Source organism: Molossus molossus, unplaced genomic scaffold (assembly GCF_014108415.1).
Source record: "Molossus molossus isolate mMolMol1 unplaced genomic scaffold, mMolMol1.p scaffold_m16_p_15, whole genome shotgun sequence".
NCBI classification, from domain to species: Eukaryota; Metazoa; Chordata; class Mammalia; order Chiroptera; family Molossidae; genus Molossus; species Molossus molossus.
The window spans coordinates 69,368,649-69,395,347 of NW_023425350.1; the positions used below are offsets into that span (position 1 = coordinate 69,368,649).

The following is a 26,699-nucleotide window of genomic DNA, read 5'->3' on the forward strand; positions in this document are numbered from 1 at the left end:
CTTTACTACCAGTGTGTTTAAGCCTGTTCAATTCTCAGCTTAGAGCTAAAAGAGTAATTGCATACAAAAATAGCTACAAGTTTTAAAGGTTCTCATAAATTAAAATAATAATTTCATTATTTTACTCTCAAATTAGAAAGGTTATTATTGTGAAGAAATTGTGAACCTGAGCCCCCTGCTGGTAAGAGCAGAAATGAGTGAGATCTGTCTGGAGAGCAGTTCTGCAACATGTCATGTTCAGGGAGGAGACAGCCTGCTGACTCTTCCCCATGCCAGGTCTCCCTCCTTGCGCACATCTTTTAATTTATGCCCTAACAAAAGAGAAATTGCTAATCTGACTGGTGAAAATAAAGCATGCTACTGAGCCACATTTACTAGGTCCAAGAGCATTCAGAAAACGTTGCCGATAATAGCAAAAAACCTAGAAACAAAGTGTCTAATATTCAGGGATTGCTTACATAAATTATGCTACATTCGTAATATAAAATGCCATATAGCCATTAAAGCAATGTAGTAGTTCTACACTGTGCACTGTGTAATTTTAAAAAGAGAGAAACACATACACTTGTATATACTTGTACACTTTTTCCTCACAGTGCTTTTCTTGGGGAAGAGGGATGAAGCAAGGGAAGGCAGGGCTCCCCATCACATGTGGTCTAAAGCACAACCTTCTGAACTTAGCATTCAAGCTCTTTACCTCTCTCCAGTGTAAGTAGCATGAACCAATCTGCATGCCTTGATGATCCACAAAGCATTCCTGGTTTCCCCTCTACCCTGGAAATGTACACTCTTTCCCAGCTCAGCCTTTCACTGCCCTGGCTCCTTTCCTTAAGGAAAACATAAATGGATCTTCCTCACCCTCTCCACTGGCCCCTGGTCACTTGACTAATTTCACTGTCTTGCATCTGTGATGTGTGTCTCCCTACCTGACTGTTTTCTCCTGAAAAGCATGGACTACTTCCCCAGTCTCTATAGACGTGTTAACCCTGTAGCAGGTGATCAACGAGTGCTTGCCAAACTTGGATTTTCCTGTGTTAGGTACCTTTGATTATTTGCTGATGGTCTCCACAAAAACATTATTACCATAAGGATAACTGAAAAAAGGAAGCTCCAAAATGCTTCATCAACCCAGGTTTCCATCCAATCCTATAATAAGGACAATTCAAACATGAAAAGTTATTTTTTTGATAAATATAAACATAGGTTTCCAATTCAAATAGTATACAATGATAAGTCCTAATGAAATCTTTTCAACCAGTTAAGTTTTCCAAATAAACAAGTATACAGTTTTTAAAGAAATGCTACCTTTACAAAATCAACATTAATGCTTACTTCAGCTTTATGACCAATCAGATGAATAAAATCCTAACATAAATTATATTGTACAGTATCATAAAAATAATTAGTTTAGCCTGGCTGGTGTGTCTCAGTGGTTGAACAGACTTGTGTATCAAGAGGTCACAGTTCGATTCCCAGTCAGGGCACATGCCTGGGTTTCCAGCAAGATCCCCAGCAGGGGGCGTGCAGAAGGCAGCCCATCAATGTTGAGGTTTCCCTCTCATTGATGTTTCTATCTCTCTCTGCCTTCTTTCCCTTCCTCTCTCCAAAATCAATGAAAACATATTTAAAAAGAATTTGTTTAAAGGTACTTCAGAGAGTACATAATGTATTTTCTATATGAGAACAGACATGAAGCAAGTTAACAGCAGAATTAGAATCAAGTTGACAATGGGTACAGTAGTAGTTCCCTCTTATCCAGGGTTTTGCTTTCCGTGGTTTTCGTTACCCAGTCCTAAAATACTAAATGGCAGAAATAAACAATCCAAAATCAATTCTGAGACAGACAGGCCATGTTCACATAACCTTTACTATCATATGTTATTATAACTGTTCTATTTTATTAATTATTTTTGTTAATCTCTTACTGTGCCTAATTTATAAACTAAACTTTATCACAGGTACATATGTATAGGAGAAAACATAGTACACTGTACATACAGGGTTTGGTACTACCCACAGTTTCAGGTGTGCACTGAAGGTCGTGCTGCTGTATTTTTGACATTAGAATCTCTGATGCAAAAATCTCAATGCTGTATTTCTCCTAATAGGTTGTTCTGCTTTTAGTGAGACAGATTTTATTATATGTTGTTTGAAATGTTTCTAAAGGGCTGTTTATCAGTATAAAGATTCCCTTCCATAAAATTTTAGGGTTAACAGAAAGATTTGGAAAACAGAAGTAAAAATCCAAAAGATATCCTTAGAAACCAGGTGAAAAATACTTAGGTGAGGGAAGGAAAGAAAAGAAATTCCAGAAAGTCAGTCTCTTAACTCATCCCTAAGGCAGCAGAAGTCCACGGTCCAGGACTGTCAGAGGGCTGTTTATAACTGTTCATTCAAAACTAGAGACAAGTTCCGAAGCATGACACCCCAAAAGAGGGCCTTTTAGAGTTTCAGTCTAAAAAACTCTAAACTTCTAACTCGAGAACCCATGGTGAGCATCTTCTGATTGTGGATAGTGGGTGTGCCACCCAAGAAACATGTCCGACTTAAGGTTTACAATCCCACTAGATACAGAATAGCCATGTTCATGGTATGCAGGAAGAAAAGAATCTCCTGCTACCTTAAATTATATAGGAGAGAATTATTTTTCAAAATCTGCAAAAGGAAGTTGAAATAAAGGGCATAACCAGAAAAGCAGATTTAGGAGAAACTTTTTCAGATTCATTAAAGGAGGTAAAAGTTCTTATAATACTACATAAAATAATCCAAGGTAAACAGAAAATCTAGAATTACCTTGATTTACAAATTAAATTCTTCAAAATTACACAAAATAGTATAATTAAAAATGGTAACTATTTTAAATAGATTATACTCACTGATCGACATTTTGCAAATCTAAATGTCTTAGTTGTCCACGCCACAAACACAACAGAAGCTGAAACACACCAAAAAAGTCACCTTTGAAGGAAATGTGATCCTGAAATAATTTACTGTAATAAGGAAGGTTCATTACTTACCCAGCACAGCAAAGATCAGAGTATTTGTAAAGTGTCTATATAAAGAAAATTTCACCATGTTCTTTCTTAGCCTCAGAGTCTTCATAGTTTGTGCCAAACTTATAAAAATGTGAAAAAGTTAAGGAAAACATTTTAAATAGTAATAAACAATTAAAATAAAAATGAGAATCTTCTACAATTTCCAAAACTGGTACTGCTAAATATAGTTCCATGAACTTAAAGGTCTAATAGAAACACGGAAAATGTAATTTTAGCCAGTACTGGGTAATCATGATACTGATTTATTGCAGACTTTGCTTTACAATCTACTGCTGTGTAATCTAAATGGAATTGGAGGAAAACACACAAGCAAGAAGCCCCACAATGTGCTCTTCACTGCTGAGCTCCCAAACCAGAGAGAGAACAGCACACGACCTGCCAGCCCCAGGCCAGACACTCTGCAGGTCCCACTGTGAGATCCCACTTGGCTTGTGCTTTTCAATTTCTTTCTTATTTTGTTTTTCTTTTTTTTTTCCTGTAGTCTATTTTCTGACCATAATTAAGGAATTAAATCATCTATCAGTTCCATTTTATCCATTAAAAACTGAAATATGTCAAATAAAACAAATCTGGACTTAGGTAAGAACAGACTTCATTCAAAAGATGATTGCAAAAGGGAGAAAGCTCCAACTGTAAGATTTTTAGAAGTCCCAATAGTCACACAGGAAAGGGGCTTTTACAGAGAGAAGGAAACAGGACTAGAAAGCTCAGGTGTGGGGAGTGGGTGGCATGACAGGACAGTCAATCAGGGAATGACTTTCCTGTGGTCTGCAGATTCCCAGGAGGAGCCTGGGCGGAGGAAAGCTCAGTAACCTGGGGGAAGGAGACAACTTAGTATGGTCCAGATCAGTCAGGAGGGACCTAGGTCTGAGTCTGGCCTTATCACAGGTAAACTGTGGGGGTGTGGGGAGTCTCATCTAAGTCCTACAAAAGAAGGGGTTCTCTGTAGTAAGCCTTCCCCAGAAGGCTAGAGGGTGGACAGGTAAACTGCGGGGGCGTGGGGAGTCTCATCTAAGTCCTACAGAAGAAGGGGTTCTCTGTAGTAAGTCTTCCCCAGAAGGCTAGAGGGTGGGCTTTCCTCCCCACAGTGGCTCACCAGGAGCACAGGCTTCACTGAAGTCCAACACTGTCAGGTATGAAGTACAGAAGGGCCTTCTCACAGGCCCCGCAGCAGCTAGGCTGAGATGCAGCCAGAGCTCTGTCTAGAAATGGGGGTTGCTCCTTTCGGAGCACAGCATCAGCACACGGAAATGACAGAGCTGAGCAAAAGAATGCAGCTGGAGCCCAGGCCTGCCTGGCTCAGTGGTTGGAGCTTTGGCCCACGCATCAAGGGTCTCGGGTTTGATTCCCAGTCAAAGGCACATATTCTGATAGCAGGTTAGATCCCCGGCCCTGGTCAGGGAACATGCAGGCGGCAACCAATGGATATGTCTCTCACATCAATTTATCTCTCTTTCCAGCTCCCCCCTCCCTTCTACTCTCTAAAAATCAATGGAAAAAATATCCTTGGGTGAGGATTAACAACACACAAAAAAAGGATACAAGTGGAAAGTTTTCTATTTATGCTCCTATTTTAAATATCGATTACTTACTAATCAAAAACTTTTTAGCAGCTAAAAATACCAAAACTAATTTTTAATTTTTCTAAATGAGCAAAAAGTTGCAAAAGATCAATGTCTAAAATGACACTATCCAACCAATTAAGGCTACTATCAGAATTTACAAAAATTCAATATGCTGCATTCCTTGAACATTACCAAGACAAATACTTTTAGAAATTCTTGATTAAAACCAATTTTCTATGTTAAAAACCTGGTGTCATTTAATTATTCAAGAGTGTTTTTTAAAAGCCAAGGATTAAAAAGATCAACAGCAAGCTCGAACTGCCTAAGCCTGCACTTATACTGCTAATGCAGGGAAAGCATACATCGTTTCTTACATTACAGGCAAGTGTTAGGAAGGCGGACGGCCCACCATCCTGGGTGAGTCCACAGGACCCCGCTGCCGCAGGAAAGGATATCCACCAGCACAAGCCAGAATCAAGAAGAGACAGAGGGAGGCTGGCCAGAAGCACAAAGTCAGAGTCATTGGCCTGCAGCAAAACAGCAAAAAAATAAAATAAGCAGGAAAAACAGGAGTGGGATTCATGAGAAAGGTTGTGGCTTTGACTTTTTTAGGCTATTTCTACTACGTTAGGATTAGATTTGTACAGTATTAGCTGCAATGAGTTCACCAAAAGCAAAGGAAGCTAGGTCCTTATGCGAGCACTCAGTTCTCCAGGCAGTCCTGCTTCTTTGCTCTCATCTGTATCATTTAGGAAACCCACTTTCTTTTTGTACATTTCACTTCAGTAATAAAAATTACTACACAGCAATCTAAAAGCAAGCACCAGGGGTTCAGGTTCAAGCAGAAATGGATACTAAATTTCCTTCTCTCAACATGAAACACTAACCAAAAAGGTTTTTTATTTCTGGATTTCTTCATGACATCTGTCTCAAACATCTTTATTAAAAATATTAACAACTCGCCCTGGCCAGTTTGGCTCAGCAGTTAGAGCGTCAGCCTGCGGTCCAGAGAGACCCGGGTTCGGTTGCCACTAAGGACACATACTTCGGTTGCAGTTTGTCCCCGGCCCTGGTTGGGTCGTATGGGTAGCAACCACTTGATGTGTCCGTTTCACGTCAATGCTTCTCTCTCTCTCCCTCCCTCCCACTCCATTTGAACAAAAAATGAAAAAATGCCCTCGGGTGAGGATAAAAAAAAAAAATTAACAACTAATATGGTACCTTACTAATCTTTCACGTTGTTTTCCTTATCCCTCCACCCCAATATGGCTCCTTCTGTGTTGGAACAGACAACAGCCAATGGCGTCCTTAAAGGTGAGAGGTTACTCTCATTCAAATCCAGATGGAATTAGAGCATTCAGAGCTGCAGGTCTGCCTCTCCCCACTACAGATGCTCACACTGCCTGCCCCTCTCCTAGGGCAGGTGAGCGGCCCCTGCAGCGGTGCACCTGCCAGAACAGGACCTGCAGCCCTTAGCTGAAACACAGTTCACATGCAGAAGAACTGAGGAATGTACTTCACCTTTTTAACAACCAAACATCTTCAAATCTGTTTTGATGCAGAGAATATGAAAATTACAAGTAAGATGTTTATACCACTGTCAGAGAGGATAGATTTATTCCATTATAACTTATTCAATAAATTTGGATTCCAAACTAGTAGTTCCAGACAGAAGTAGAATACTATTTTCCATCAAGTTCAGTCAGAAACAACTCCACTCCTTAAATCTCAAGTATTATTTCTTAACTGGACACCCCTTAGACACTAGGGGATCCATGAATGTAACTTGAAAGTTTTGAGGCCCCCACTGTGGGCAACACCTGTGTGGGTGGGGAGCACTCTCTAATTGGTGCAGAGAGGCTCTGGGCCTCATGACTTTCAAAGGCATCTGGTTTCAGTACTCAAGCAAGACTGAGGACCATAGAAAATAAGGAGAATACATTTAAAGGTTTGGTTTTGTTATAACTTGGAAGCAAATTGGGAATTCACAAAGGGAGGTTGAAGAACAGGCCTAGAAGAAACCTCACCGAGGGACTGAGAAGAGCCTCAGTGCCACGTCCGCTTCCTGTGCAGAAGGGACACAGGCAGAGGGACACAGGCAGAGGGACACAGGCAGAGGGACACAGGCAGTCAAGCCCTCCAGCCCTTCCTGGGAGGTGGAGATGAGAAAATGAAGAGAAATACAGGGAAACAAAAGTACATTTAATGTTAAAAGCTAAAATACAAGTATCAAAGACAATGGAAATAAACAAAAAACCTTGGTAAAAATAGAACGTATCTATGGGAAAGAATTTCAGAGAGAACAATTGCAGAAGAAAGAACTGGAACACTGTTCTGGGATCTGCAGAACCCTACCTTCTGCTCTGACCAGGCCACAGTTTCTCTAGAATTCCTCGACTTCTGTGAATGATGTTCAATGCCCCACCAGACAGGAAAACATACTGAGGATTCCCAGACTCAAATGAGTCCTGAATCAGTGAGGGGCGTCCTCAAGGATCAACCCCCACTGCCCTAAAACTTCGCTGTACTACATCTCCTGCCCCCACCATTGCCAAACCTGCTCTCCTGCTGTCCCACTGTGCCCTCTGCACGACAGAAAACAGTGTGCCTTGGAAAGTCCTCTCTGCAGCACTGGCCACTGTTGACCACCTTCCTTACTGAAGCTCCCTAATTCTTCACTCCGTAACAATTTCTGGTTCTCCCACCTCCCCCTTCACCCCCGGTGCTCCTTCCAAGCACGATCTGCCCACCAGCCCATCCTGGCTCCTCTCCTCTCGCTGGTGTGTGTTCTCCTGGGGCCACTTCCACGGCTGCGACCTTCTCCTGTAAAAAGATGATCTCCAACCTTCACCACCAGTTCTGTCTCTTCTTACAAACCCAGGCTGAGATTTCAAACTCTCTTCCTTCCCCATACTAATTCCTTAGCAGCTCAAACCTCATCCATCACGGTCTCTTCTCCAAGGTTACCGCCTTGAGAATGGCAATTCTGCCCAGCCACCCAAATAAGACTTGTGGGACTTCTCTGGAGACTTCTCCTCCTTCTTCTGCCACCGTTTCTAGCAAGTCTATCACGTGGAGTTTTTTCTTTATTTCCTCTGCACTATTTTTACACCTCACCATCTCTTCCTTAGACCACTGCAAATGACTTCTTACTAGACTTCCTGTCTCCAGTCTCTCATTTTCCAAGTCATCTTTTTATGTCATCCTTGTGACCTTTCCAACACAGATTTCCTATTTTTCACCCAGTCAGCTTCAATTTCCTCTACTTTCTACCTTCTGGAGGAACTCTGAACGCTTGAGCGTGTCATTCTATCCTTCCCTCTCCCACCTTCCGTGGCGCTCCCACACACGTTCCCCTACAGGCAGCTCCTCTGGGACACTGCCACTGGCCCTGTACTTCATGCTTCCAACTCTGTGTTCCCTTCCGTTCTTCCCACAGTGTCTCTTCCCTGATCTTGATTCTCTTCCTTCTAAATCTTAGTCTCAATTTAAATGTCACCATCTCTATAAAGTCTTTCCTGATTTCAAGCAAGAGTTACCTTCTCTTTCCTCTGCATGGCACCTCTCTACATGGCAACAACTATTGCTATATCCCTCGGAGTTACGTTGTTTGTCTCCCCTACCAGACCATGGATTCCTTAAACGCAAAGACAATACATTTTTCTTCCATGCCTCCTCAGTACAGGGCTTATAGTAATTACTTAGTTTGCTGAACTAAATAGAAAAAAACAAAGATATTCCTTGTTTGAGGAGTATTTACTTTTTCACCTTCCACCAAATTCCTATGTTGAGGTAACAATAATGTAAAATTGTATTTATTTCTATTACTACCAGTTAAAAGCAATATGATTTTAATGCTATAATAAACAACTTTAGAAAGACATAGTAAAGGATATGAACCATACAAAAATGGAGTTGAAAACTGCTAAAATAATCTCATCAAAAACAACAGCTAAATGGTTAGAACCCTGAAAGATAAAAGTGGGAAAAAACTCTGAAAGTAAAAGTTTCATTATAGTACAGGAATTATCTGATGAAGAAAAACAATTTAGTTCACAGTATCACTTTACTAAGGCCACATCAAAGATTTTACTTCCTATCAGAACCGTCTTTAAGCACATGGAAATGATGTTTTGTCGACTGCTCGTCTGAAGACAAGGTCCACTGAACTATGGAATGGCAAATAACAGGCACCACCCCCCTGCCCTCCCAGGGCAACTGTGTTAACCTCCCCTCTCCACACCCAACCTACAGCCACAGCTACAGTGAAACGGACCCTTGTCTTTCCTACTGCATGCAAAAGACGTGGAAAAGTAAAATCAGGATAAGGAACTGAGTAGAGGGAAAACAAACCGTAGATTAGCCACTTACTCTAATCAAGAACTGGCAGAGAAGTGTATGTGAAACATGTTATCTACAATGCTGACTATGCAAATTTGAAGGAAATATAATGTATATACCCTACATGTGGACTATTTCTCATTTGTTTTTTCTGTAGAGATTAGTTTCCTGTGAAGGATATAAAAATGCAGAGTTCTTCATTATTATGTAAAGGTAAAAATAAATACCCCTTTCAAGAGTCAAAGATGAAAACAGCAGGTGTACCTAACACAGAATGCAGATGTATCAAGACACCAGGAAGAAGAATGAGGCTTTTTAACATTATGCAATGGGAAATATAAAGTCCTGCTTTAAGGGTCAGAGCAAACATGTGACATGAATTCAGGCAATGTACAGATGAACAGCTCTGTGCAGTAACTCAACTTCTCCACCTAAGCCGAGATATTGTAGGCAAAAATCACAAGGTTCTTTAAATCAAGTAAAAAATAGTAAGTTTCTTAATCACTCAGTCATCAGTCATATTATTAAGAAAAACTGAGAGCTAAAAATCTAAGGTTTTTCACAGGCATAAATATTCTGACTCTTCCTTAGAGAGGAAAGTGTTGCTGCATCCCAGTCATTCCTCTTGAACACTAGCTGCTCCTATTTTTTCAAGGAGTGGGCTCTGCTGAATCCCCAAATCCTGCATCTGCTGAGTTAGAGAAAACTTACAACCAAATGTGGCTTAAGAGTGAGATATGTCTCCACGTGTAAAGGGGACAATTGACTTTCTCCGAACTTGATACATGTTTAAGCCAAACTGTAAGGAAGAAATGAGTGCGTACAGACTGGACAGTGACAGAGACAAATGTTCTTCCTAAGGAATAACTATAAACATCTTTGAGATCCAGCCAGTTCCTGGACTGACAGCAAGTGCTGCCACTTACTCTAATCAACCACAGTCAACCACATCATTTCTGGAAGCACTCTGCCTTGCCTTTTACTTTCAGGAATTATTAAAAAGGGAAATATTCCATAGGAAATAAAGCTCAAATTGGGCCTTTTCATAAATTTCCAACCTTTAAAAATTCATCTCAGGAGATATGAAGTCCTAGGAACAACAAAAGGGGTGGTAGTGAAGTATGCAGTTTTTACCCCAATGATTCTCATCACGCCTTCGACGGCTGCGAAGATAAAGTAGAGAAGCCCCAATCCGATCACCCGGTGCATGACTGTCCCTAAGCGAGGCCTGGAACGGGGAAAAGAAAATGGAAAAAAAGGAAAAAAAAAAAAGCACAGGTAAGTCAGATGCATCTACATAGTCAATGGCCTCATTTCAATACCAGAGAAGTGACCCCAATAGGCTCAGAAAACAGGCCCCTTTCTCTGGCACTGGAAGCAGCAGAGGGTTTTGCAGCTGAGGTACTGGCACACGATCCGCATCATCACACCGCCCGGGTACGATTTCACAGAAGGGAAGAGCAGACTGAAGAAACCCAGGAAGCTAAAGGCCAACTCCTGAGTGTCACTGGCAGAAATAATAATTTAACTTTTACTAACATTAATGAAAAACTGTCTGGGATATGTTTTGTTAGAGATAATCTGCTGATTTATAACTTGGGCAGAAAAAGGGCAGGATATTAGGAGATCAAATTCCATTACCTTCGTTTTCTCAATTCCTGAAACCAGAATGCTAAGACTTTAGTTTCCATTTTTTAAATTCAAAAGAGTTCAAAAGACTCAACAATTTTAGTCTTTCAAAATACAAATAAGTTGGGAAAATGCAAAGATAGTGATATCTGCAATTAATAATGTGAAAATAGAACTGAAATTTCATGACATTTACAAGTCAGAATTTATTGTACATACACTTTAGCTCAAAAACCCTTGTCTCAGAGTTAATTAGAAGAAAAAATGGTTTTGAAAAAACACGATTGTCATTTTAAAACAAAATCTAAGTAAAAATTGAACTAATATCCATAGCTCATATTTATGACGTTATCTAATCTAGTTAATCTGAACTCTGACTCATTAAGGCGAGTTAACTGGAACCCTTCCACAGCCAGAAGTGTCACTGTCCTCGCTCTGTGAGCTGCCACAACAGACTGACAGTGAGCGGTATGCTCTCAAATGGCTGTGCCCTGCACACCAGCTCACTCTTCCGTCCCCTTGCAGCAACACACCCCACACTGAAGCACCTGGTGGTCATAACTAGAACCAGGAACACACGAAATGCCACCAAAGGGCTCTGTATATTGTATCAAGCCCTCAACCCCAAAGCAAAGCATCTGAGAAGGAATCTCAACAAAAGTCCAATGAAAAGAAGTTCTCCTTGCTAAAATCTTGCTAAGTATACCAACCCTGAGCTCACATGCATGTATGTGTGCATCAGTGCTCTTTACTGTGCCAAGGCGGGCACTGGGGCCTTAGGGTACACAGGACACAAAACAGGCAAAACTCCTACTCCACTCTGGGGGAGACAACGATGCTAACGCATGCATCGAGTGGCCTTGTAGAGAGGATGCGGCTCTGTGTCAAAGGGTGAGTGCCATGTACCACGTTAGGAATTCTGGCAGGGCTAGCTTCCTGGGGAGATGACAGAGGAGCGAGACTGAGAGAAAGGAGGGGGCACACCATGCCCGGGTCTGGGGAAGAGGCCTCCACTGCAAGGACGTGTGTTGCGTGTAAGGAATAGCAATAGCAAGCCAGCCAGGAAGGAGCAGTGTTTAAAAGGGAGAAGGCAGGAGAGGAGGCCAGCCATCAGAAAGCCACTTTGGGTTTTATTGGGTAAAATGAAGAGAAGAGTAATGAGATCTGAGTTAAATTTTAAGAGGATCACCTTAGCTGCTGCTGTCTGAACAGACTGACAGGTGACCAGGGCAGAGGCAGGGGAACCAGGCAAAGGGCCCAGGGATTTGCAAGGATGTCAGTACCCTGCAGGATCTGGAATGCACGCTGAAGGAAGAGGTGAGCATGTGAGAGGGGAGGGCTAGGGAAGGTGAGGGTCAAAAGGCCAGAGGCCTAACCAGGGTCAAAGGGTGACTGGAGCTGACATATCAGAGAAAGGGAACAGGAAAGAGGCAGTGACAGCTGAAAAGCAGATTGCTTAAAACTGTGATGATGAAGAGGGCACAGCTGCACAGAGTCAGAAAGTCTAGAAAATGTCCTTGAATCCCTGCTGAGGCAAGAAGGGCAAGACAACAGAGGTGAGATCAGGTTACTTAAAGGATCAGCTGCAGGAATCCTGAACACACGGGATTCTGGTGGAGAAGGGAAGCAAGTGCTCAGAGAGTGAAGGGAGGAGGGGAGAAACTGGACGGTGACAGGGGCCACAGGAGATGGAGCAGGCAGTCTAGCCTGAAGGCCTGAGCTCTGGGAGTCAGAGGGGTTTAGGGAATAAGGAATAAAGGTCTGATGAGGATAAAGAGGAGACGATCCTTCACATTCAGGCCCCATGACTCATAAGGATGTTTGAAAGGGTTGGGGAGAAGTTCGTGCTGAGGGGACAAGATTTCAGACAGGAATCTTGCTGACTTGGTGGTATGACCCTCCTTCTCTTATAATAACCAAATAGTCATAAAAGCAAAATTATGGTGTTTAGAAAACAAAATGGTTTGAACTTCAAGGGTCATTTAAAAATTTCTGTATCATTAAGGCAGATTATTCATCGAACTATAAAAAGCTACTAGAATACCAATTCAGGACCTTGATTTGAGGACCATATCAAATAGTCAGTGCATGGACATCCCTTAGGAACACATTCTCACAGATACTTCCCTATGGGGTTTGTATAATGATAGTGAGAAATGTCCAGCCTCACAGAGGTCACAGTGAAGACGGACGGTCGAAGGACTAAAGATGCTGCGACTTCCCAGCACAGCAGGACTTACTTCACAATGCCATATCCCAGGCTCATGATGATGACCAGAAGGCGGGCCAGTGTCCTTTTAATCGCAGATATCAACTCCGCAAATATCAACAAACTTTGGGCTGAGGAAAAGAAAGAAATCAGCTCACTGTGTGTACATCTTGCAGCCGCCTGCCACCAATTCTAAACATGTACCATGTACATCATCTGACCTCAGGTGGATTAGCCATATTTGATTTCAAAGGCATCTAATCCAACTGATGTTAAAAACCTCAGTGAATGGGGATTCATGACCTGCTAAAGAATTCACTCCATATGCCATCGGCTCTGTTGGGCACAGCTTTCTTGTATCAGCATGAAATCTGCTTACCTGAATTTCCCTCCATGGTCAATCTTTCCCCATGTCCTATAAACATCTAAAACCCACAATGTTCCCTAGAGTCTTTTGTCAGGATGCCTTTATCATTCATTCATTTGTGCTCCTGCTGTGTGGCAGTAGTAGAGCACCACGTCCCTCCTCGTGGAGCCTGTCCTCTGGTTAGGACAAGTCAACAGGTGAAACCCAGCCTGCTAAGTGACAGAGGCAACACAGTCTCTCCCTTGATTGAGAAGCCCACCCAATCCACATGTGGGGAGAGACGTGGGTCCAGATAGGTTTCTCAGAGGAAGTGACATCTAAATCAGGATCTGAAGGTGAAGCAAAGTGGACTACCTGGGGGAAGAGACAGGGGAAAGCAAAAGAAATGCAGGCAGAGAGGAGACAAGAAAAGCAAAATGGGCTCCAAGAAGTGAAATCCAGCATGTCTGCAGCAGAGCGTCAGGAGGGGGCCAAGGAAAGAGGCTGGGACAGAGGAGGAATAATCACATAGGGTTGTAGGCCATGTTTTGAGTCTGGACTTGAAGCTAAGGGCAGTGGGTAGTCAGACAGTAAACAAGGAAGTAAAAGAGAAACCAGTCAACTATAGCCCATGGGCCAAATCTGCCCCTAGGCTTGTTTTTGTAAATAAAGTTTTATTGGAACACAGCCACGCCCACTTGTTTGTGGCTGCTTCCCTGTTAAAGGGTAGAGTTGAGTATCTGCAACAGAGATTGTACAGCCTGCAAACCCTCAGCTATTTACTATCTGGCAGAAAGAGTCTGCTGACTCTTGAAGTAGAATGGACAGATTTATTTTACTTTATTGTTGTTGTTAATCCTTACCCAAGAATATTTTTCCATTGATTTTTATTATTATTATTATTTTTTATTTATTTATTTTTATTCCCACCTGAAGACATTTTTGCATATATCTTCAGATAGAGCAGGAGGGAGAGAGGGAAGAAGAGAGAGAGAGAAACACTGACGTGAGAGAGACACATTGAGTGGTCGCCACCCACACAACCCCAACTGGGGCTGGGGACAAATTGCAAACAAGGTATGTGCCCTTAGCAGGAACTGAACCTGGGACTCTCTGGTCCGTGGGTCGACACTCTAATCGCTAAACCAAACCAGCCAGGGCGCCATTGATTTTTGGATACAGTGGAAGAGAGGAAGGGAGGGAGAGAGAGAAAAACATCGATGTGAGAAAGACACATCAATTGGTTGCCTGTCACATGACCCTGACTGGGGCCTGGTATCTAACCTGCAACCTAGGTACTTGTCATTGACCGGGAATCAAAACTGAAACCCTTCGGTCTACCGCTGAGCCAAACCGACCAGGGCTTTATTTGACTTTTCAGTACAGGACTGTTCCACTTAGTGGCTGGGACAGGACCTGGACTACAGGTGAGGAAATGCTTGGGGGCTATTCCAGAAATCTAGAAGAGATGAGAGTGCTGGCAAGAGACATGGAGAGAATTAGAAAGTATTCAGAAACCAGGTGTGAATCCACCGCATTATTCTTGTTTTAGCTCCTTTCTCTACCTTGTCCACAAGAAATCACAAGAGAACTGTCAAGTACCTTGAATAGGTAGAGAGACGCAGTTCGCTATGTTTCCCCCTGACTAATCTAGAAGCACAACAGAAGGAAGTCAACCTGATATGACCTATTCTTAATGTGCCCATCTTGGGCTTTAACAATCACTGCTCCCACCCCTCTAACATCTCTCCTTCCAGGATCAATGCTGAGCAAGACAGCCTAGGTGACAGAATTCCCACCTAAGAAAATCACACATCAGCCCCTGCCCAGTCTCCTGGTACCTCTCCTCTTCCACAGGACTCCTTGGACACTGACATCAGTCTGGGCTCTGTCTCCCAAGCCCTGCTGGTGTCATCCCAGATAGAGTGTTTGAAGCCCCTGAGGACAGCAGATGGATCACAGGTTCTGGCTGCCGGAGTCCACAGCACCTCTGACCCTCTCAGATAAGAGATGACCGCCTCTGAAAGCAAAGGGACTGAACCGCCTCCTCCAACATTTGAGAACACGCCAATCCCAGCCATCAGCAACAGCCTCAGCCTTCCTTCCTTATTTGGTCAGAGCACAAACACAATGTCACTAAAACTCCTTATAGAGTAATAACACCTCTCACGTGCCTCCCTGGATTCTTGTCCTTTCTTTATTCTTCTGTACGAGTCCTTTTAAACTTTTTATTTGGGGAAAGGACCAGCATTCCCCAGCACGAAGAAGGCAGTAAATGAAATTCCATGAACTATACTCAGCTTGGGTAATTACCAGCATTATGCCAAGTCTGTTTCATCTATATTCCAACTCAGTCTTTTCCCCCTGAAGTATTTTAAATAAACAGCAGACACAAGCTCCCCCCTGGACAATCTGAGCCAAGCTCATTGTAAATAACCCCTCAGAAGCATGTTCCTGAGTGCGTTCAGCCCTCCTGGGCTCTCTCCCTTCTGAAGTTCAGCAACTGATATCTACCTTCTTTGGCTTCTTGACATCTACCTTCTAGAAGTGTGGGCGCACACTGCGGATACCCAACCCCACACCCCCCTGCTTTGCACATAAACTTCTCATGAAGACGTCTGCATGAGAGAAGAGGTGGGGCAATGCAAGAAGGCCACAGGCACCACCAATTTTACTCCCCATGAACAAATTTTCTTTTCTCTTTTGGAGGAGAAAGAAGAAGGGGTTGGGGGGAAAACAGAGAAATATATTACAAAAGTGGCAGCACCTAACGCGCCCATCCAGACGTTGTGTTGTATTAATCCAGCCATGGTGGCTGAACCTCAGGAATAGGATTTTCTTCTGCCCAGGAGGAAAGTGAGGGAAAGCTAGCAAGAAGCAAAATGAAAAATAAAGACGACACACATGCTGGTTCAGATCAGAGTTTCACTCAGTCGCTTCATGGCCTTCCTTCCCTTCATCTACAATGTGGCTGATTCCACAGCTCTGCTCAGACACCGAGGCCTGTGATTGTACCGTGCTAATGGGGAAACTCACACACAACTTACTCGTTAGCCCAGTGCTGTTGATGTTTTGGTATTCAGCATAAAAAACTGCTTTTTCAAGCATTCCCAGGAAAATGACAGCTGCAATCCAGAATTGGATTCTTAATATATCTTTCCAATAACAGGCAGACCACATCAGCCAGAGCACGCCATATAAAATATAGACAATGCACATCACCATGTAATACTGTAGGGAGAGAAGCAATTTTAATCACATAAGCCTTTCTATTACTGTAAAACTGACATTTCTACATTTAGCTATCAATCCTTTATTTTCCAGTCACTATGGAAATAGAGGGCATGTCAGAGCCCTAGCTACTAAAGAATTACCATCACTGAGCTCTTAGAATTTTTAATTTTCCAATTATGATACAAAATTCATTTTTTAAAAATGATAAAACATACTCACAATCATGAGCGGCCAGTCTGATGCAGAGAGATAGCCTTTCGGCCCCACCATAGAAAGAGACACTGGTGAAAGGGAGGGTGGGGATAAAGAAAGTAAAGAGTTAAATTAACAATTAGCTTTCTCTAAAGTTTTAAATGTAAGCTCATTTCCCAGAAGGCTCCAAGAATACAAAGCAAGCTAATAAATGCTGAATTTTTACCTAGCTCACACAGATATTGGATAGTTACTAGTCATTTTATTATGTGACCTTATCAAGATACCTTTGCTAGTACACACTTGGTTGTAAAACCTGGGCCAAATCTCACCTCATGCAGACAGCAGAGTCGCACTGGCCATGAGCTGGACCCTGCTGAGTCACCAACCTCCTGAGGACTTTGTCTCCCTTCATGTAACTGGGATGAATGGCTGACCTCAAGTGCCTAATCTGGGTTGTTGTTTAAAACAGTGACAATAAACAGTGTACAAAACAGTGCAGAACTCACTGGGCTCAGCAACTGCTTCAGTTTCTGGCTAGCAGGGGCTCAATCCTGCCTGCTAAGGTGGAAGGAAGGGGGCACCAGCAAGGTAGCAGAATGGCATCAAGGTCCCTGCTCTCATGGCCTGGCCTACATCTCACCTGTGGGAGGAAGCCCTACTTCACATTCCTCCAGATGAGCCAACTCCACCAGGTTCCCCATAGGACACCAGTTTCCTCCACCAGACATAAGCTCTATGCCTCTCTGCAGTGATGCCTGTTCACCCCACTGCTTTCTGCCTCCTGTCCTGTGTCTCAAGTGGATAAACCAGACCAGAATGCAAAAGCTCAGGACCCTCACATGCTGCTGGCTACTAGTCAGCCCAGCACATGCCCACTCTGGAAAATGACAGCCAAAGGAATTCTGGGATGTGTGAAGGCCTCCATTCCCTTGAAAACTGCTTGTTGCAAGGACGCTCTTGCCCTTGGCACTAAGAACTATGGTTTAATGAGCCACAGAGGGACTACCTTGTAGGAGGCAGGGGAGCTTATAAACCCCAGAAGCCATAGTTGCCAGATGTGCTATTTCTACTCCTAAGCTAAAAACTGATGTTTTAAAAAACTTTTTGCCCTTGCTGATGTGACTCAGTTGGTTGAGCATCGAACTGTGCACCAAAAAGTCACTTTTTTGATTCCTGGTCAGCACACATGCCTGGGTTGCAGGCTGGACCTCCCAGTAGGGGGTGTGCAGGAGGCAGTTGATTGATGCTTCCTTCTCACATTGATGTTTCTCTCTCTCTCCCCGTCTCCCTTCCTCTCTCTCTAAAATCAATAAAAACATATTAAAAAAAAAAAACTTTTCAAAGCACAACCATTTTTAAATCCTGATGATGGCCACTTTCAAGGAACAGAATAGAATCTACTTCAAATACAATTAAAATGTTGCCTGCCTGTTATTTTTTTTTTTTTTTAGGTCTGGAAGGATTAAGAAGTTTTTATCCCACTATGAAACTTAAATTTTAAAAAATTTAACGTAATTAAAAATTTACCATATACTTTATACATTAAGTATAAAGTTTTAAATCCCTCAAATAAACATTTTTGTGTTTAAGAGAAATTCATTTTTGAATGATGTGTTTTAACAGAGAATGTAGTTTTGGGGCAATAACAGAAATACAAAACACAGTAAGCAGACAATAAACATGCATGCAATTTAAGTGTACCATTCAAATTCCAGTTTGCATCATTTTTTTCCGTTTTAATAGAAACAATAAGGAGGTGAAACCCATCTCTCTGTGTTCTTGCAACAATATCCTGAAACATGAAAAAAAATACTATGTTATTTTTAAATTTTATTTATTTATTTAATCCTCACCCGAGGACATTTTTGCATTTATCCTCAGATAAAATGGGAAGGAGAAAGAAGGAAGAGAGAGAGAGACACATCAATGTGAGAGACACACATCGAGTGACTACAACCAAGGTATGTGCCCTCAGTGGGAACTGAACCTGGGTCTCTCTGGTCCATGTGCTGTCGCTCTAACTGCTGAGCTAACCCGGCCAGGGCTTATGTTATTTATTTTTTCCTCACCAGAGAACATTTTTGCATTTATCTTCAGAAAGAGCAGGAGAGAAAGGGGGAAGAGAGAGAGAGAGAAACATCAACGTGAGAGAGACACATCGAGTGGTCACCAAGCGGGGCGGGTACAAACTGCAACTGAGGTACATGCCCTTAGCGGGAACCGAACCCAGGACTCTCTGGTCCAAGGGCCAACGCTCTAACCGCTGAGCCAAACTGGCCAGGGCGCTTATGTTATTTTTTTAAATTGGTATATAAGACAGAGATAAACAATTGTTTACCACATTTTTTCTTTTGGATCCTCACCCAAAGATATTTTTTCATTCATTTTTCAGATAGAATGAGACAGAGAGAAACACTGACTGGTTGCCTCCTGCACGAGCCTGACTGGGACTGGGGATCAAACCTGCAACTGAGGTACATGCCCTTAACTCTTCGGTCTGTGGGCCAACGCTCCAACTGCTGAGCCAAACTGGCTAGGGCTGTTTACCACATTTTAAAACAAGTTTTAATAAGTAAATCAGGTTACTTTTAAAAACCACAAACAGCCGTGGCCAATTAGGCTCAGCGGTTAGAGCATCGGCCTGAGGACCACAAAATCTTGGGTTTGGTTGTACCTTGGTTGCAGTTCAGTCCCCAGCCCTGGTCAGGATTGTGCAGGAGGCAACCAATCAATGTGTGTCTCTCTCAAATCGATGCCCTCCCGTCCCCCCCCCCCGCCCTCTATCTGAAGACAAATGGAAAATACCCTTGGGTGAGGATTTTAAAAAAACAACAAACCACAAACAGGTAACAGAGAAAAGGAATGGTGGGCAGTGCGAGGATTTATCCCCACACTTTTAAAAAAAAAGTTGATTTGAGAGAGAGAAACATCAGTTGGTTGCCTCCCACACATACCCTGACCAGGAATCGAACCTGCCACCTTTTGGTGTATGGGACAATGCTCCAACCAACTGAGCCACTCTGGCCAGGGCAATTCTCCCTGTTTTTTACCTCCATCCTTCCAGACTCAAAGGGATGGAGGAAGAAAAGAGAAGCCCTTTTCACTCTTTAATGTTTTCTACTTTTTATATTTCTACAGACTTTTCCTTAATGTTACCATTCTGTTTTATTTACTATCACCATTCTAATAGTTTATCTTCCTTTATTTTATCCAAACATCATCAAGTGTTCAGTTTTTCATTCTGTTTTTTACTTTAACTGTGGGAGGAAGAAGTCAGAAAACATTGTGAGAAATGACTCAGATTTCGTATATAGGTTAAATTATTTAAATTCTTCAAGGTACTAAGTTACTAGGAGTCCCACTGGGGACTAGAACTGCTGCTATCATGTCTATGACCCCTTCAAGGCCCCACACAACTGGGCCAAACTTCTCATATTCCTCCTTGCTGAATATTTCCTGTCCTTCCCTTTCATTTCCTCCTCCCCCACCTGCGACAGTTTGTCGAAAGCGTCTGTGCCAGCCCCGTGCCCCTGTTCCCACAGAGTGAATGCCTTTCCACTATCAGGCTATTCTTTAAAAAGGTGCAAGAAAATAAAAAACATGAAGTCACAGTGTAAAAGCAAACATTAAGCTCTTCTAAATCTGCTCTGTTCCTACACACAACTCCTCTAACCCTCTCAGCCTCTTGGTCTTCTGACTTTCAGTAATTCTCCAAAATAACAAATTTTCTCTCCCTTCCATGTTTCTACCTATTTCCTCACATCCTTAATGATGATACATACCAGCCTACTGTTATGCTGTCTTGTGCATGTGAAAGCAAATTTTATTTATTTTTAAATGCTTTTATTTTTAATTTAATTAAATAAATAAATAAACTTTTTGGTTAATCCTCACCCAAGAATCTTTTCCCATTGATTTTTAGGGAGAGTTGGGGGTGGGGGGCATCAGTGTGAGAGACACACATCGACTGGTTGCCTCCCATGCATCCCCAACCAGTACAGGGATCGAACCTACAACCCAGGTACATGCCTTGACTGGGAATTGAACCCAAGACCCTTCAGTCTGCAGGCCAATGCTCTAACCACTGAACCAAACTGGCCAGGGCACAAATTTTATTTTATTTTATTTTATTTATTTATTTATTTTTTTGTGGTACATGCCCCTAGCGGAAACCGAACCTGGGACTCTCTGGTCCACAGGCCGATGCTCAACCGCTGAGCCAAACTGGCCAGGGCACAAATTTTATTTTTTAAAGAAAATAAAGACTGCACGGAAGTTAACCTTAAATTATAACTTTAAAGAGATTTTTAAACAAAAACAGAAACAAATCTATACAAAACTGATATAGACATATGTAAGGAAATATACTGCTTTAAATAAAGGTTCTCCCCCCACCTTCAATTCTAATAACCCTACTTTATATCACTCTCCAAGTGCTCTATCCATCAGGAGATTCTTTCAGTCTTACTATAGCTTGTATATATTTGATTTACAGACAAATAAAATTACTTACCATTGAGTCTTCCTGGTTTGAAACATTTCTGATATTTGTAATTAGTTCTTTATTCTGGCAAAAAGAATAAAATAATTCCATTTTATATTGCTGCATTTCAATGGGGATAAATAATTTTAACAATTAAGAAAAAATGTATTGTGAAAACAGTAAAAATTTGAAAGCTGCATCCCAAACATGAGTAACAAAATCCTGCTTTGAAAAAATTACTTCCTTAATCAGGATAGTGGTGATGGTTGGTGGGGAGGGTACTAGGAAGTTAGAAGGAGCTCCAGGTGCTAAAATATTCATCAAGCTATATATTTCTGATATGCTCTCTTCAGTATGTTTATTACACTTCATACATTTTTTAAGTAATCCCTTTAAAATTTTTACTAAAGACATATTTTCATTTCAGAATTTGTAGAACAAAAAGTAAGTTAGAATGACCCATAGCCTCACTACCCAGGGATGACTGCTGGTAACATTTTAGAATCTGATCTTCCACGCTGGGAGGGAACAAGTGCAAAGAGAAGGAGAGTGTTCATGTGTGTTAAATTCTGACAGACTGGTAAGAGGAGCAGATTGCTGGACTGAACAACGTGGTCACTGGCAACCTTGACTGGCACTGTTTTGGTGGAACGATGGAGCAGAGAGAACAGAAGATGAACTAAAAGCAGATCATGAAAGGACGTTGCCAAAAAGGGGTACAAAGAAACAACAATGGTACCAACATCTTACTGATTATGTAATACCACATTCACAAAGATCTAAGCCTAAAAATGTACAAGTTAAGCACCTTAATAAAAATTTTGGTAAAACAGAATTCAAGCAGATACTTGCATGCACTGGGAGGAAGTTCTGTTTCAGCATGGCAAGATAAGATACTCACGTATAATGAGGGAAACACCTGCAAATCACTGTTGCATTCTAGATTTTCATTTTTTATTGTCCAACATTCAATGTTCTTGAAATAATTACTGCAAAAGTCTTCATCAACACTTTTAGGCTGCTCCTACCCAAGGTAAAATTTTGTTACAATTTATTTCCACACTTCTTATCCAAGAAGATAAATACAACTTAATATCTAAATAACACTAAACTTTTATTCAGTTTGGAACACTTGAAAACATGTAGAACAAAATATAGAAAAAAGATTTGAATATAATTTTAAGTAAAATTGAAGGATCATAGTATTTTTGCCATTCTAATGTGCTCAGATAGTAATATATAATACAGCCATAATCTTACAGTAAGAAAGCGATTAAGATGTTTTGAAATACACAATGCTTTGTGCTGGGGCTACTTCTATCTCATCCCAAGTATAAAAGATCTTAAGGAAAGCATTATTAACCAGGAGGAAAGACAAACCAGACACTTAGCAACACAGAGCAAAGGTGAGTGTAGGGGACACACTCATTTATGTATCAGGACATGGGGTTCTTCCCTCCTAGATGTAGGAATAAAACCTAATGGCAGCTTCTAGTCATCAAGAAAGTGCGGTTGCAGTTTGTCCCCGGCCCTGGTTGGTCGTGCGGGTGGCAGCCACTCGATGTGTCCCTTCACGTCGATGTTTCTCTCTCTCTCTCCCACTCTATCTGTACAAAAAATGGAAAAATATCCTCGGGTGAGGATAAAAAAAAAAAAAAAAAGAAAGTGGCTTCTGCTAACCAAATATGGGACAATTTGAGCAGAATAAGTAAAAACAATAATAAGTTATAACCCGTAAGAAAGTAAAACCAATGAGTCCATACTAATGACTGACTGGCAGATAAGTAAGATAGAAGAAAGGAGAGAGCTCATTCTCAGAGTAGAATGTTAATAATTGTAGAAGAAAACATGGATCAGAAAATTGCCATGTAGCCAACATCAGAGTAATAACTGATTCACTGGGCAAGAATCAGAGGATGTGAAAACAAGGACTGATGAGGAAATGGGATATTTATTTACATACAAATATAAAGTATTTCTTCACAAATTACTGTTAATAACAAAGAGAAAAGTAGTAAGTTTACAGTGGAGAAGGCTGGCTTCCCTAACCAACTGATCAAAAATGGGACAAACTAGGATTTTCTGGTATGCCTGCCCAATATAATCTGAATCTAATCATGAGGAAATATCAGAAATACTCAAATTGAAGGGCATTTTGTAAAAATAAATGGCTCGTACACTTCAATTACATCAATGTCATGTCATGATAGACCAAAAAAAGAAAAAAAAAAGTTAAAAAAATGCAATGCAATCCTAGATTGGCTTCTGTACTAGGAAAAAAAACCCAAAACTGATAAAAATGATGTTATTGGGAAAATTTTAATAAGGTCTGTTTAGATAATAGTATTGTTATCAATGCTAAATTTCCTGAATTTTGTAAATGTACTCGCAATCTAAATAAATATCATTGTTCTTAAGAAATACACACTAAAATATTTAGTGCAAAAGGGTAAAATATTTAGGGATAGAGTCAAAAAGGCAGTATTCGAGGAAAATGACATCTTTCACCCCCACTGGAAAGACAGTATAACTAAAATATGGAAACCCACACATCATTCAAATTAGAAGCCAGGAGATCAAAGATCAGCTGTAAAGGACTTGACGGCATCACTGAGAAAAGCAGCAGGATGAGGGCCCAGGGGCCCAGGGGCAGCACAAAGCCCACCGGCCTCCCTTCCTCTCTTACACAGGTCCCCCGCCCCCCACTTCCCCTCTTCACCTCGTTCTGAGATCTGCTCATATTAAATCTACCTATACTCACATAAGTTCTAGGTTTCCGATTACTAATTTTTAAATAAAATAAAATTTATTTATATGTCTTTCTTAAATTGATTTTTGTTTACATGTAATCCACAGTCCTTTCATTAATGATTCCAATATGTATGATTTAAACATTTACGAATATTTTTCATAAGATACAAGGAAACTAGAAGATTTGTATTCTTCTCAGAAAGCATATACTTTGGTAGAATTACAGCATGTATTACCTAAGGCCCAAAATAAATCTGTGGCACTTCAAAGACTATAATCTATATTTCTAGCCTCCTCGTCTGATGAGCTAATAAATCTTCATTCTCATAATTTTCCTTCATAGCTTTACATACATTAAGAATTTGTGTTGAGGTATCACCTCATACCTGTTAGAATGGCTATTATAAAAAAGATGAGACACGCATGGCTGGTGTGGCTCAGTGGTTGAGTGTCCATCCACGCACCAAGACAAGAGGTCGCCAGTTTGATTCCCCAGGTCAGGGCACAAGCCCAGGTTGTGGGCCCGATTCCCAGTGGGGGGCATACAGGAGGTGGCCAAATCAATGTTCTCTCTCACTGATGTTTCTATCACTCTCTCCCTCTCCCCTCCTCTAGCTCTAAAATCAATAAAGAGAAAAAATTAAAAAAAAAAAAAAAAAAAGATAAGACACAAGTGTTGGTGAGGATGTGGAGAAAAGGGAACCCTCATGCATTGTTGGTGGGGTTAAACTGGTACAGCCACTATGGAAAACACTATGGAGGTTCCTCAAAACATTAAGAATATGCCCTGGCTGGTTTGGCTCAGCGGTTAGAGCGTCAGCCTGCGGTCCAGAGAGACCCAAGTTCGGTTCCGCTAAGGGCGCGTACCTCGGTTGCAGTTTGTCCCCGGCCCTGGTTGGTCATGCGGGTGGCAGCCACTTGATGTGTCCCTTTCACGTCGATGTTTCTCTCTCTCTCTTCCTCTCTCTCTCCCCCACTCTATCTGAACAAAAAATGGAAAAATGTCCTTGGGTGAGGATAAAAAAATAAAAAAAATTGAGAATAACCCTGGCTGGTGTGGCCCAGTGGTTAGAGTGTCAGCCCAGGCACTGGAGGGTCACGGGTTTGATTCCTGGTCAAGGGCACATAACTGGGTTGCAGGTTCCATCCCCAGCCCTGGTCAGGGTACGTGCAGAAGGCAACCAAGTAATGTGCCTCTCTCTCTCTCCCCCTCCCTCTTTCCCACTCTATCTAAGAAAAAAAAAAAAAAAAAATCAATGGAAAAATATTCTCAGGTGAGGATTAAAAAAAAAGAATAGAACTCCTGTATGACTCAGCAATTCCACTTCTGGGTAATTTATCCAAAAATTATGAAAACACTAGTTCATAAAGATATATGCACCCCTGTGTTCACTGCACTATTATTCACAATAGCCAAAATATAGAAATAACCTAGTGTCCTTTGATAAATAATTTGATAAAGAAGATGTGGTTTATATACACAATGGAATACTACTCAACCATAAAAAACAATGAAATATAGCCATTTGCAACAACATGGATGGATCTTGACAGTATTATGCTAAATGAAATATGTCAGACAAAAATTATATGATTTTACTCATATGTGGAATAAAAAACAAAGAATAACAAATGAACTAACAAAACAAACACATACAAACTCACAGACAACAGTATGGTGGTTACCAGAGGGGAAGGAGGGTGGCAGGAGGGCAAATTGGGTAAAGAGGGTCAAATATATGATGCTGAAAGAAGACCAGACTCTGAGTGGTGAACATGCAGTAGAGTACTAGATATCAAATTATAATGTTGTACACATGAAATTTATGTCATTATTATATAACCACCAGTTATTACCTCGATAAATATAATTTAAAAAAATGTTTTACTTACATCCAGCTTAGAATATTCATTTTGGCAGGTATAATGCTTCAAATACCACTCTATGGTAAACTTCACAGGTTCAGAACAATGGAATGACTTAACTGTTCAAAATAAAAAATAAGTCTCATTTTTCAATAATGGTAAGATATATATACTCCAATATAAACTTCAGGTGTTAAGAATGCAATTAAAAATAGGCTACTTTAATGAAATAATGAGTAAAACATTACATAATTTCTCCAAAAGTCACTGCAAAACGAGACAGGTAAATTCATTAAATTAAATTATCGCAGTTAATCAAATGTTGCTATATTACTGTTCATTTCATCTATATGTTAAGTCCAGTGTTAAAATCAACTGAGTGACCAGACATATTGACACTGCTTACTTCACTCTAAGGTGTTTTCTCTTCACTGACTTACTCATTCTAAAAAGGAACATAATGGGAATCTAGAATAGTCCCTGTCCTTTACATAAGAGGTATCCGGGAAACAGAGGGTTAACAATTAAACAGGCCCCAGGAGAGCATGAAGAATGGGGTGCTGGCAGGCTTGCTGGAGGAGAAGGCCTGTAAAGTGAAGGACTTAGCCAGGTGAGGAGGAAGGTGGGAGAGTACAAGGCAGGAGTAGGCCCATCTGAAAATAGTGTGCTATGCCTAGAACATAGATTGGGGAAGCTGGAGAAAATTTATAAGGTATCTTATACTCTGCTAGAGAGTTTTCGTTTGTTTTGAATATTACAAAAGAAACACCAAATGTTTCAGGTAGGAGGGTAACAAGATTAAACAGACTGAAAAGAATTAAGTCTAGAATAAAACAAAGCTCTTTTGGGAGTACTGTCACAACATGGCAGCAAGTCACCAGAGAGAGTGGGCAAAGAAGCCACAGTGTCTTTTATGCCATTACTTCTGCCATATTCTATTGTTCAGATCAACCTTGAGATAATAACCTTGAGATAATAATGCAGGGGACCACACAGGTCATGAACACCAGGAGGCAGGGACCAT

The 26,699-nt window shown here is 41.2% G+C and overlaps 1 protein-coding gene across 2 annotated transcripts in view; it reads right to left on the reverse strand.

The window, feature by feature from the left end:
* TMEM87B (transmembrane protein 87B) overlaps positions 1-26,699 on the reverse strand; it is a 47,077-nt gene that overhangs the window by 13,244 nt on the left and 7,134 nt on the right. Inside the window, exons 3-14 of one of the 2 annotated variants that reach the window (XM_036263178.1) lie at positions 25,703-25,794; positions 21,960-22,082; positions 21,089-21,142; positions 18,277-18,367; positions 16,600-16,661; positions 16,194-16,377; positions 12,832-12,931; positions 10,097-10,190; positions 8,518-8,589; positions 3,018-3,126; positions 2,877-2,935; positions 1,043-1,146 (exon numbers count right to left, since the gene is read on the reverse strand). In XM_036263178.1, coding sequence (XP_036119071.1) covers positions 1,043-1,146; positions 2,877-2,935; positions 3,018-3,126; positions 8,518-8,589; positions 10,097-10,190; positions 12,832-12,931; positions 16,194-16,377; positions 16,600-16,661; positions 18,277-18,367; positions 21,089-21,142; positions 21,960-22,082; positions 25,703-25,794 — 1,144 coding nt within the window. Of the gene's footprint in view, positions 1-1,042; positions 1,147-2,876; positions 2,936-3,017; positions 3,127-5,076; positions 5,149-8,517; positions 8,590-10,096; positions 10,191-12,831; positions 12,932-16,193; positions 16,378-16,599; positions 16,662-18,276; positions 18,368-21,088; positions 21,143-21,959; positions 22,083-25,702; positions 25,795-26,699 lie in introns of both variants that reach the window. The other variant, XM_036263179.1, reaches the window with a different exon arrangement.